The following is a 12,441-nucleotide window of genomic DNA, read 5'->3' on the forward strand; positions in this document are numbered from 1 at the left end:
TGTTTATATATTTATATTTATATTTTCATATATATATGAAACTAGAAATGGAAAATTATTGATTATAACATGCATGATTAAGCCACTATGCTGTATATTCTATATGGGAATCCACATTTTGTATGCTGTGATGATGCTTAGGGGATGAATGTAAATTAATTAATTTAAAAAAAGTTTCAGGAGGGAAAACATGAAAACTTTTTTTCTTGAAATTAAAAAAAATGCATATTTGATGACTGCAGTAAGCTATATAGCCCCCACTAGATGCTACTTTATAGTATGTTCATTCTACTCACTGAGGTTTATGCCTAAATTCAGACTTGTGTTCATGGATATGTATATATCAGCTGCGCTTGCTATTAGAAATATTTAGATTAATTAAGTTCATTAGTGAATCAATAAAACAGGGGGGAGGGGGAAAGGCAGAGAAAGCAACCATGGATACCAGAGACAATGTGGGAGGAGGGTGAGACATGGCAGAGGGTGAGAGATAGGGAATCAAGGATGGCAAAAAAAAAAAAAAGCAAATTATACAAGAAACAAGAAATGGAAGAGTATTTGTTGACAATAGCACGTACTTGGTGTGCTTAATTGAGCCAATATACAATGTATTCTGGATGGAAATCTCATTTTGTATGCTGTAATAGTATAGTGGTATGTACAGTGTATAGTGATGTATAGTGAATGATTGTAAATAAATTAAAATTTAAAAAGATGCACAATAATTAAATATGACTCTTATTTTTAATTGAAGGTAAAACCATCAATATAACCTTCAGGATATTTTTGACAGAGCTCTCAGGCTTATATTTTTCATTATATCAGAAGGAAAAGCACCACTTCTAATGAACGTCTGTTTTATATTACAGATTGCAACAGAAGCAATAGAAAACATTAGGACAGTTGTGTCTTTGACCCAGGAAAGAAAATTTGAATCAATGTATGTGGAAAAATTGTATGGTCCTTACAGGTAATGAACACATTATTGCTACTAAGAACCCAGTGATTTCCTAAGGTTGAAATCCTGTCCCCCTGGGGCTGGCAGGTGGAGTCGTGGTTAAAGGTGCTAGACTCCCACATGGCTGACTGTGATTTGGGTCCTGGTGGCTTTCTTTCTCTCTCTCTCTCTCTCCCTCTCTCCCTCACTTTGTCCTTCTCTGATCAAATTAAAATAAATAAATAAAAGTTAAATCAAAAATAATTCTAAAAAAAAAATAAAAGAATTACTGTCCCCAAAAGATAGTAAAACCTCTGCTGTTTCACAGTGACTATAAGGATGACCCATATTTGATTATCTCATTGAAAATAAGTAGCTTTTTTGGGCTAGCTAGTGGCATGGTGGTTTAGGCACTGGACTCCCACATGGCCATCCATGGTTTAAGTCCTGGACCCACTGGCTTGAAAATCATGCCAGGCACATATGTATGCATGCCCAAAATCCCAAGAGAAGAATGGAGGAGAAGGGATTATGGTGTGACCATCCCCCTTGGGGGATGCTTTCTCACTTTCTCTGTCTCTCTCTCTCTGGTGAATGCATGCATCCTATGTCAAAAACCTAAAATTTTTAAAAATAATAGGAAGTAGCTTTTTGATGTGATGGGTCACAAGATTGTGTTTTTACATCTCCTATTAAAAAAAAAAAGAATGGCCAACCATGGTTTGAGTCCTGGACCCACTAGCTTGAGAATCATGCCAGGCATGTGTGCATGCATGCCCAAAATCCCAAGGGGAGAATGGATTATGGTATGACCATCCCCCTTGGGGGATGCTTTCTCACTTTCTCTGTCTCTCTCTCTCTCTGGTGAGTGCATGCATCCTGTGGCAAAAACCTAAAATTTTTAGAAATAATAAGTAGCTTTTTGATGTGATGGGTCACAGAATTTTGTTTTTACATCTCCTATTAAAAAAAGGAACAGTAGGAGTTAATTTCTAAGAGCTAAATGGTAGAAAGAAAGGATTGCTCAACTATTGGGTCATTGGAAAAGTCATGACGTATCTTTTTCTATGTTTTTCTATGGAAAAATGTGTCATGACTTTTCTGGTAACCCTACATTTGGTCATTAGTGCAGGCAGCATAAATAACCTACCCGGGTGATTCAGGAAAAGCATTCTTTTGAAGAATTGCTGAAAGCTTCATTTTCCTTGGAGTGTGTGCCCAAGATCCCGAGAGGACAATGGAGGAGAAGGGATTGCAGCGTGACCATCCCCCCTGGGGGGTGATTTCTCGCTTTTTTGTCTCTGTCTCTCTGGCGAGGGCATGCGCCCTATAGCAAAAACCTCTCTTAAAAAAAAAAAAAGGAAAGAAACAGTAGGAGTTAATTTTTAAGGGCTAAATGGTAAAAAGAAAGGATTGCTCAACTATTGGGTCATTGGAAAAGTCATGACATATTTTTTTCTATGTTTTTCTATGCAAAAATGTGTCATGACCTTTCTGGTAACCCTACATTTGGTCATTAGTGCAGGCAGCATAAATAACCTATCTGGGTGATTCAGGAAAAGCATTCTTTTGAAGAATTGCTGAAAGCTTTATTTTCCTTGGAGTGTGTAGATTGAACCCCAAATTAGACTTGTTATTTCAGAGAAAACTGTTCTCTTTGTTCTCTCTGAATGAGGTCCACATCCACCCTGTGCTGAAGACAGACACAGCCTATGTCACTGGTTTATAGTTAAGCAATTCAAGAAACTGCCTGTGGCATTATTTGCCGCTTGTTTTCAGCATGGCCTTGTTTTATACCTGAATGTATGTTAACACTAATAAAATGAAACAAAACTTAGATGATAATTGTATAGACTGGAACAGTAGTTTTGAACACTTGCAAATTTGAGCAGCGGGCCTTAAAATTCTCGATTCTGTCTTCTTAATAATGTAGATTTTGTATGATATTAAAGAGCATGTAGCTATGTTTTTCTGTCCATTGACTTGTTTCTGATGTTTGACATATAAGTCTGTAGGTACCATCACCATGGTTTTATGATTTATTGTGAACCTAAAAAGAAATTAAAGAATGGAGAGCTGAAGTTAATTATCCAGTTATAATTTAAGGGTTCAATAGTATCATAAATTGTTCCATTAATGTTAAACATTGTAATACCATGCTCACAGCATATAAGTTAAACCATCCAAATCACTAACACTTGGAATTTTCCTCTTGCCAAATGTTTTCCTTCTCATGACAGTAAACCAATTATAATTTTCTAGGAGGAGTTAGCAGCCTAATAAAGACTAGGATGAGGTTTAATTTAAAATGAGAGAAAACAAATTATACACGGAGCTGGTAGAATCTAGCTCCAGAAGGATTTCTGGTATGTGTCTGTATAGGCTCCAGTGACCAATTTTTGTGACTCTAAATCATGCATTTTGATATATGAGATTACAACTAGTTATAGACAACAAGATTAATTGTACTAAATCACATTCAGATAATTCTAACTTTAGTGCAACTTTGATGACCTAGAAAGTTGCATCAGAGTTAGAATGTGATTTAATACAATTATCTGGTCTTCTGTAACTTGTCCTAGAAAGAACACCTTGTTTACATCAGCGGGGTTGAACATTTGGGCCACCAGATATTAATGTATACTAACAAGGGCAGCCATCACTTCAGGAGTCACTGGGCTGGGCACTGTGCTAGACACAGTTATATTGGGTTGTGGGAAAAGTCATGGCATATTTTTGCAACAGATGATGCTAGTTCGTTGTAAGGAGTACTAGTCATTTGCATCTATGCTATCCCTATGTCATTTGACGGCTGACAGCTCTAGCTTCACTATCAAAAAAAATAAAAAGAAAAGAAAAGAAAAGAAAAAAGAAAGGAAGAAAGAAAAAGAAAGAAAGAAGAAAGAAAAAGAACAAAGAAAAAGTTGAGTAATTTCGTTGAGCTTTGGAGATTTTATAACAAGTTGAAGATGGGAGACCAAAGTACATTTTTGCCCTATTTTACTGTTTCACTTCTGTCGAGGAAAGAATGCACATCAAGCTTGTGAGAAGTTGTGTGAAGCTGACGGTTACAATGCTCTACAAAGAACACCAGTGCTGGGAACCAGCAGTTAGCGTAATGGCTAAGTCACTGGACTCCTGTGTAGTCGACTGCGGTTCGCGTCCCAGACCCAGTGGCTTAAAACTCACGCCGGGCGCGTGTGCGTGCGTACCCAAGATCCCGAGAGGAGAATGGAGGAGAAGGGATTGCGGCGTGACCATCCCCCCTGGGGGGTGATTTCTCGCTTTCTGTCTCTATGTCTCTCTCTGTCTGTCTGGTGAGCACATGTGTCCTAGAGCAAAAACCTCTCAAAAAAAAAAATTATTGGAGCTTGGATAGGATATGTTGCCACATCTATCATACTCACCTGACCTTGTGCCATCAGACTTCTATCTGTTTCGCTGTCTTCAAAATTCCTCATGTAGTATAACATCTATTTCAGATGAAGCTGTAAATCTGCACCTTGTTCAGTTTTTTGCCAATAAAGACAGGTCCTTCTGTGAATGAGGAATCATAAAGCTCACTGAAAAGGTGGCAAAAGGTTATCAAACAAAATAAGCAATATACACTGATTGATCTTTGTTCTTTATATAAATAAATGACCTTTTGGAAACATAGAATAAATATGTCATAATGTTTCTGACAACCCAGTATTACCTTTTTTGATTCTCAAATTGATTCTGCATTTCAGGGGTTGTCTCCATTGCACAAATCAGAAAACTGATGCTTTGGGAGGTCAAGTCATTCACCCAAATGAATGCAATGGGAGGCAGAATTTAAACCCATGTTGCCAGACTTAAACACTACGCTCTTTTCACTACACAGTGCTGAGAGAGGCTGAGAGATGGTTATAAATATACAAATTTGCCTTTACCTTTCAGGAATTCCATACAGAAGGCACACATCTATGGAATTACTTTCAGTATCTCACAAGCATTTATGTATTTTTCCTATGCCGGCTGTTTTCGATTTGGTGCCTATCTCATTGTGAATGGACATATGCGCTTCAGAGATGTTATTCTGTAAGTAGCCTTAAAAATCTTAGGATTATTTCATAATAGGGTTTCTTTCTTTCTTTCTTTCTTTTTTTTTTTTTTTGAAACGTTTTTGCTATAGGGTGTGTGTGCTCGCCAGAAGGACAGAAGAGAGACAGAGAGACAGAAAACAAGAAATCACCTCCCAGGGGGATGGCCACGCCACAATTCCTTCTCTTCCATTCTCCTCTCGGGATCTTGGGCACATACGCACACGTGCCGGCGTGAGTGTAAAAAACCTGGTCCAGGACTCAAACCACGGTTGAGTACATGGGAGTCCAGCAACGTAGCCATTACGCCAACTGTTGGTCCCCACAATAAGGTTTCAATAGATGGTACAAAAATTTGGAGTAGGAAAGAAATTACTCATCTGTCCAAAGATGAGGTCAGGGAGCTAAATTTACCAAAGCCTTCTTGTTGCAGGTGTAGAAATTGCATCTTGTACTCTACTCCAAGAGCAGTTTAATCATCTGGGTAGAATAAAATTAACCAAGCTCATGAAAATTATCATAAAGCATAGTTTTAGTTATAGGTGTAACTCCAGTCAGGAGGACAGTAACTTTTCTCACTGTAGAATGTAGGCAGAAATAGATCCTAATTAGAAAGTTGCTGGTGGGGGCCAGCAGATGGTGTGGTAATTGAAGGGCTGCACTCCCAAATAGCTGGCTCTGGTTTGAGTTCCAGACCTGACAACTTGAATAATCATGCCAGGCTTGTGTGTATACATGTCCAAAGTCCCAGGAGGAGAATGGAGGAGAAGGGATTGTGAGTGACCATCTCGGGGGTGATTGCTCACCTTTCCTCTCATTGTCTCTCTCTCTCTCTCTGCTGAGCTCACACGTCCTATTGGGGGAGGGGACTTCAAAAAGAAAAAAGAAGTTGCTGTGATCACAGACTCAAAACAGAGAGTTAAATAGCTTGCTGTTTATCTGCAACCAAAATATGGTCCTGACCATGGGATTGGAATGCCTGACTAGAGACTTTCCTAACCAGGCCCCTGACAACCTTGCCGACATTTGCTGCTTAACCTCTCATTTGTCTTGGTGTCTGAGTCTAACCGGTGATCTCTTTCTGGCTGATACATTCTTCCTTTGAAAATATGTGGAGGACATTCTAGATTTGTAAAAGGGAGTCTTTTTTTTTTTTTTTAAGAAGTTTTTGGCTTAGGGCACATGTGCTCACGAGAGAGAGAGACAGTGAGAGAGAAGTGAGAAGTCACCCCACAAGGTAGGTGGCCATGCTGCGATCCCTTTTCCTCCATTCTCCTTGTACAATATAGGGCATGAACATACATGCACCCAGTATGGTTTTCAAACCACTGGGTCTGGGACTCAAACTGCAGTCAGCCATGTGGGAGTCCAGTGATGTAACCATTTCACCATCTGCTGGCCCTGGGAAACCATTTTTTCAAAAAGTTAATTTGGCATATGTCTGCTCTGGTGGGATGATTCTTTTTTTAAGAATTATTTTAATTGTATCATTATTTTTTGACCAGATAGAGACATATAGAGAGAGATAAAGTAAGTTAAAAAGCAAGCCACCAGGTTTGAGACTTGACCCACAGTTGCCCATATGTGAGTCCAGTGCACTAACCACCAAGCAACCTGCTGGTCCCAGGTGGGATGATTTTAAAGTAGTAATGATATATATATATATACATATATATTATATATGTATGTATATATCTTAAACATTGAGATGAAAGTATTTAACAGCAGGGTTTTTTATTTTTTAATAAAAAATTAATATAACCATGAAAAAATATGTGTACATATTTGTATTAACCAGGATCTAGCAGGAAATAAATGACACTGAAAATGGGGCAACTGAGGAGTTTGCTAAAGGGAGAGCTGTGAGAAGTGTTAAAGAGCTATACCGAACACCCCGGAAGTACCCAACTAGGAACTGCTACCACCCCAAGCCTAACACAACATAGGACTCTGCTGTGGTCTTGGGGAGGGGCCACAGTAACGCAGTCAACCTAAGGAGCCAAACAAACAAGGGCCCTAGCCACACTCTCCCCCATCCTTCCCATTGCTTGCTAGTGTCTTTCACTGACAAAACCCTATCAGAAGCCAAAAGACAAGAATAGTTTTGATGCATTTAATGAAGGTCAGCCTCCAGCCATAGAATAGAGTGAAAAAAGGTAGAAATGAGTGGAGAGTGGGAAGTGGTTTCAGAGAGACAAATGGAATTCCAACTGGGACTACATTGTTTTTCTTTAAGACAGGGTCTTGCCACCTTGCAATCCTCTTGCTTCAGCCTTCCACGTAGCTGGGACTACGTAGCTGGCATGCACCACCATGCATGGCGTTTAGGGTGGGCTGAGAGTCGATTCTGAGCCTCCCATGTGGCCTTAGCTTGCCAAGTGCCAGTGTACGTTACTGTGGTGAGGCAGAACACAAATTTTATAGTCTAGAAAAATATTGAGAAAACTTTCCTGCCTTCTTTACTTTTAATTATTGAAATACTGAATTCTGGGTAATGGGAAGATTTTTTTTTTTTAGTCTTTTGTGTTAAAACTGGATAACGGGCTGCCTAGGGAAGTGAGGGAGCCACATGGGGGCTGCTCATCAATATTTCAAAGCTTAATTTTTGGTACACTACTAACCTTATCAGGTATTAAGGGGAACCTTACCATATCCACCATCTCTACCTCCAGGTGTTAAAAATACATTGTAATCTCTTAGATTTAGAAGTTTAGGAGATGAAAACAACAAAGTTATCCATTATTATAATAGTACATATAGAGATCATCCCCCACACCCTGAATTCTTTTTCTGGGGACACTCTGATGTCAGAAGTAAACTGCTTATGAGAAGTATTGGGTCTTCGGAAAAGTCACGATGTGTTTTTCTATGCAAAAGTGAGTCATCACTTTTCCAACAACCCAATAAATCTCATGATCCTTAGACCTTTTTATAAGTTGCTGTAATGAACATTTTTTCTTTAAAGAGCACATATTGGAAAACAGACTTTTAGTTCAGGACAATTATGTTTTTCAGGGTAGTATCCATTTTAAATGGGAAACAGAAAATCCTATTTCTAGCAAATACTTATTTTCCCAGTAAAAATTCGTTGGAGTAATCATTACCATTTGTGCAGTAATATAGAAGAAACCACAAACTGGAAGTCGGGGCCTTAGGTTCAACAAGAATATCACTCCTTATCTGGAACTGAACAAGTCTCTCGCGGGCTTCGCTCTTCAGTCTCCTCAAGTATTTACAAAGGGTATAACTAGCAACTAAAATAAGTTGAGATCTCAAATCAGATTCACTCGGAAGCCACTTTCTGAAAGTGAAAAACCGAAAGGTTACATTAACTCTAGGGAATTAGGGGCTCCCACTGGTAGACCTCAGGTAGATGTGTTACTAGAATTTGTTGGGAATGTCTGTGAGTCAGGAATGATGAAGGGAGTAGAGAGAGAAACACTGGGAAGTAGTACGCCTTTGGACTTCACGAACATCATGGAGCTAATTATGTGAGCTAATTTTTGATTTCCTCCTCTTCTGTCTAGGGTGTTTTCAGCAATTGTGCTGGGCGCAGTGGCTCTAGGACATGCTAGTTCGTTTGCTCCAGACTATGCCAAAGCCAAGCTTTCTGCAGCCCACCTATTCATGCTGTTTGAAAGACAACCTTTGATCGACAGCTACAGTGAAGAGGGGCTGAGGCCTGTGAGTTCTCTGCTGTCTGAAGAATGCTTAATTATTTTTCCTAAAGGTTTGCTGTCTGCTGGATTGTAACTACAGGATAATCTGTGGTGGTTACACCAATATATATGTAGCTTATCTGGTGATATTCACATGGCTAATAGTTGACCTACTTTCCTAACCTTTTAAAATGTCATGGATAGTTTTAAAGATTCTGAAGTTTAGCACACCAACATGAAAAGAAACAGAACCAGAACTAACTAAATTTCCATGAAAATCTAGTGATTTCTATACAAAGGAATTTGCATAAAATTCTGTCATATTAATGCAAATAACAATTTGGTTTTATTCCCTTAATAACTGAGTTGTAACTGGTAGAAAGGTCATTTTTATCACAAGGAGCATAATTGCCCTATGCTTTATCATTGATAAAGTTAACTCAGACTCAGACCAGTCTGCATGACACGAGTTGCTACACATTTGTGTACAGAGCTGTGTGTATAAAGATTAACACTTACACAAGCTTCCCACGATGTCAATAGGCATTTTATGTTCTGAAAGCTAGCTGTGCCCTGTGAGGAGACAGTGAGATAAAGAAGCTGCAGGGCATCTGGGACAAGGGCCATCCACTGAATTGTGGATAGAAGCTGATGCTAAACTCACAAGCCTTTGGTACTGGTTTGACTCCAGGCTAAAAATCAGCAATTGGAAAGCTAAATATTTGCCTTAAAAGAACTGGAAGTTGGATTTGGGTAGCTTTCTACTGTGACTTTCTGTCTAACCTCTCTCTACCCCCATCTCCCATTGTCATTTTATATGATGATGACCTGCTGATGCCACCACTATACTGAATGTGAGTTTTAAGTTTCTCTCCTACAGTCTTCAGTAAGGTTTCCTTGAAATAAGACTTCTTATTGCAATCATTATCTGACCTATTATAACAATAGCATTTAAGGTTTTTTGTTTTTTCCTAGGTTAAGTTTGAAGGAAATGTGACATTTAATGAGGTTGTGTTCAATTATCCCTCACGGCCAAATGTGCCAGTGCTCCAGGGGCTGAGCCTGGAGGTGAAGAAGGGCCAGACGCTGGCCCTGGTGGGCAGCAGTGGCTGTGGGAAGAGCACGGTGGTCCAGCTCCTCGAGCGGTTCTACGACCCCATAGCCGGGACAGTGGTGAGCCCACTTTCTTAGCACCCTGATTTAAGCCTGTATGAGTGGCCAAACCGATACTACCATAGTGGAAAGAAGGGGGCAAATGAAAACCCATAATCCTATTTGATGCAATGACCACATTCTGTAAACCCCTAACTGCACCCATGTCAGACAAATAAACAGGAAAAGTAGGGCAGAGTATCTGAAATAGTTGACATTTACCCTGTGGACTTTCGGAGCCAGCCTGATTCTCTTAAGCAAACACGTGGTTTAAGAAGGTAAACCACAAACTCTTGCCAAATTTGAAGCAGAATCCCAGGATAGGCTGGTACCTGCTGATCCTCTCCCCGCAGCCTCCTGCTGTTCTCTCTCTAACCCTGAACTCTAAGGTCTCTTAACTTTGATCCTTGGCCTCTAGTCCTTTGGTCTTTGGCTTTCCTCATGGATTTCCTGGCATCTACTCCCTAGTTCTTCTCCTTGAGTGAAGATCAACTTACTGATAATGCCTTTATCTACCATCACTTTGAGACGCTCCCAGAGCTTTCCCCTATTGGGGTGTTTTCAGCAATTGTGCTGGGCGCAGTGGCTCTAGGACATGCTAGTTCGTTTGCTCCAGACTATGCCAAAGCCAAGCTTTCTGCAGCCCACCTATTCATGCTGTTTGAAAGACAACCTTTGATCGACAGCTACAGTGAAGAGGGGCTGAGGCCTGTGAGTTCTCTGCTGTCTGAAGAATGCTTAATTATTTTTCCTAAAGGTTTGCTGTCTGCTGGATTGTAACTACAGGATAATCTGTGGTGGTTACACCAATATATATGTAGCTTATCTGGTGATATTCACATGGCTAATAGTTGACCTACTTTCCTAACCTTTTAAAATGTCATGGGTAGTTTTAAAGATTCTGAAGTTTAGCACACCAACATGAAAAGAAACAGAACCAGAACTAACTAAATTTCCATGAAAATCTAGTTATTTTCTAGAAATCTAGAAACCACAGTGTTAAACCTTGCCATTTCTTTCTGGGAAGTCTTACACTTTGCTATGGTAATTACCCTGCAGGTATTTATGTAGGCAAGCCAGCTGAGCAGTGCTCTGTAGATATGGTATGCTAATGCTATGGTGGGAATTTTTTTCTTTATTGAGAGGTCAAGACTAACTGGACTTGTGTCTGTCCCTTTGCCTGGCCTTTACTGTGTAGGAAGCTGTCTTCTCAGTTACTGTATCATAGTGCTCCCTAGGAGCACCATGCCTCAGGCTTAGTAAAACAAAAAATGATGAAACACCACCTACCAAAGTAAATCTTCCTAAGATACTACCCTTTGTAGCTTGTTCACTTTCCATTGAACACTTATCCTTACTGCTGTCAGAGAAGACAAGGGGGAGAAATTTAATGATGGTGGTACTCCGGGAAAAGGAAGGAATACGTTTGCAGTCAACCAGCTTTCAGGATCTGGGAGCCAGGGTACTGACCAACTTTTTTTCCCCTGGTGTTCCAGTGGAGGGGATGAAGATAAATGGAAGGATTTGGGTCCTTTCTAGAGACAGTAGATCTGAGTGGGACACTGATGCAGACTCAATTTTTTTGTTCGTTTTGCTAATTTTGCTATAGAGCACATGAGTTCACTAGACAGAGAAAAGCGAAATGAAAAGCACCCCTCAGGGACAATGGCCACGTTGTAATCCCTTAGTAATCCCTTGTTCTCCATTCTCATCTCAAGATTGGGCATGCATGTACATCCGCCTGGTGTGTTCCCCAAGCCACTGGATCCAGCCCTCAAACTGCACCGTTAGCCATGTGGGATCTAGAGACCTTAACCACCCCTAACCCCTCTTTTCTTTCTTTTTCTTTCTTTCTTTCTTTCTTTCTTTCTTTCTTTCTTTCTTTCGTTTTTTAGAAATTTTTGCCTTAGGGCATGTGTGTTAGTCAGAGAGAGAGAGAAACCGAGACAGTGAGAGGGAAAGTAAAAATTCACACCCCCAGGAGGGATGGCCATGCTGTTATCCCTTCTTCGCCATTTTCCTCCCAAGACCTTGGGCATGCATGTACACATGCCCAGCGTGATTTTCAAGTCACTAGGTCCAGGACTTGAACTCTGGTGACCATGTTGAAGTCCAGTGACATAACTGCTATGCCATCTGCTGGCCTCACCCACCCCCTTTTTTAATGATAGAAACCATGTGCACATGAGAGAGAGAGAAAGATGGGGATAGGGATGAGGAGCACCCTCAATAGGGTCTCATCATGCCTTTGTCCCCATCCCAGACTTTTACCTCCTCAGGATCCCAAGTTTCTGAGCACAATGTGTTTTTAGGCCAACCCAGGAATCTAGACTGTAGTCAGCATGTGGCTTCCAGCCTTGTAGGGCATGTGTATTACCACTGCACCACAGTGGCTGGATCTAGATGCAGACTTTTTATAAACTTTTGTTTCCTCTTTAATTGCCAAAGGGTGTGTACTCTTACCAGGGAGAGGGTGAAAGCACCCTCTCCACACCCACCCACCCCCCCAGTGGCGCATGGCCATGCCACAATTCCTTTTCTTTCACTTCTTCATCCTGTCAGGATTTGGGGCACATATGCACGTGTGCCTGGCAGGTGCTTCAACCTGAGGCTGAGACCCAAACCATGG

General features: G+C 40.4%; 1 protein-coding gene across 5 annotated transcripts in view; it reads left to right on the top strand.

Annotated features, from left to right (window-relative positions):
• Positions 1-12,441, top strand: part of LOC102478068 (phosphatidylcholine translocator ABCB4) — a 91,105-nt gene that overhangs the window by 74,685 nt on the left and 3,979 nt on the right. For 3 of the 5 annotated variants that reach the window (XM_006158730.3, XM_006158729.3, XM_014591680.2), the window contains 4 exons: positions 870-970; positions 4,859-4,999; positions 8,529-8,685; positions 9,636-9,833. In XM_006158730.3, the coding sequence (XP_006158792.1) occupies positions 870-970; positions 4,859-4,999; positions 8,529-8,685; positions 9,636-9,833 (597 nt within the window). The remainder of the gene's footprint in view (positions 1-869; positions 971-4,858; positions 5,000-8,528; positions 8,686-9,635; positions 9,834-12,441) is intronic. The other 2 variants (XM_014591682.2, XM_014591681.2) reach the window with 1 other exon arrangement.

Source organism: Tupaia chinensis, unplaced genomic scaffold (assembly GCF_000334495.1).
Source record: "Tupaia chinensis unplaced genomic scaffold, TupChi_1.0 Scaffold000606_1, whole genome shotgun sequence".
NCBI lineage: Eukaryota > Metazoa > Chordata > Mammalia > Scandentia > Tupaiidae > Tupaia > Tupaia belangeri.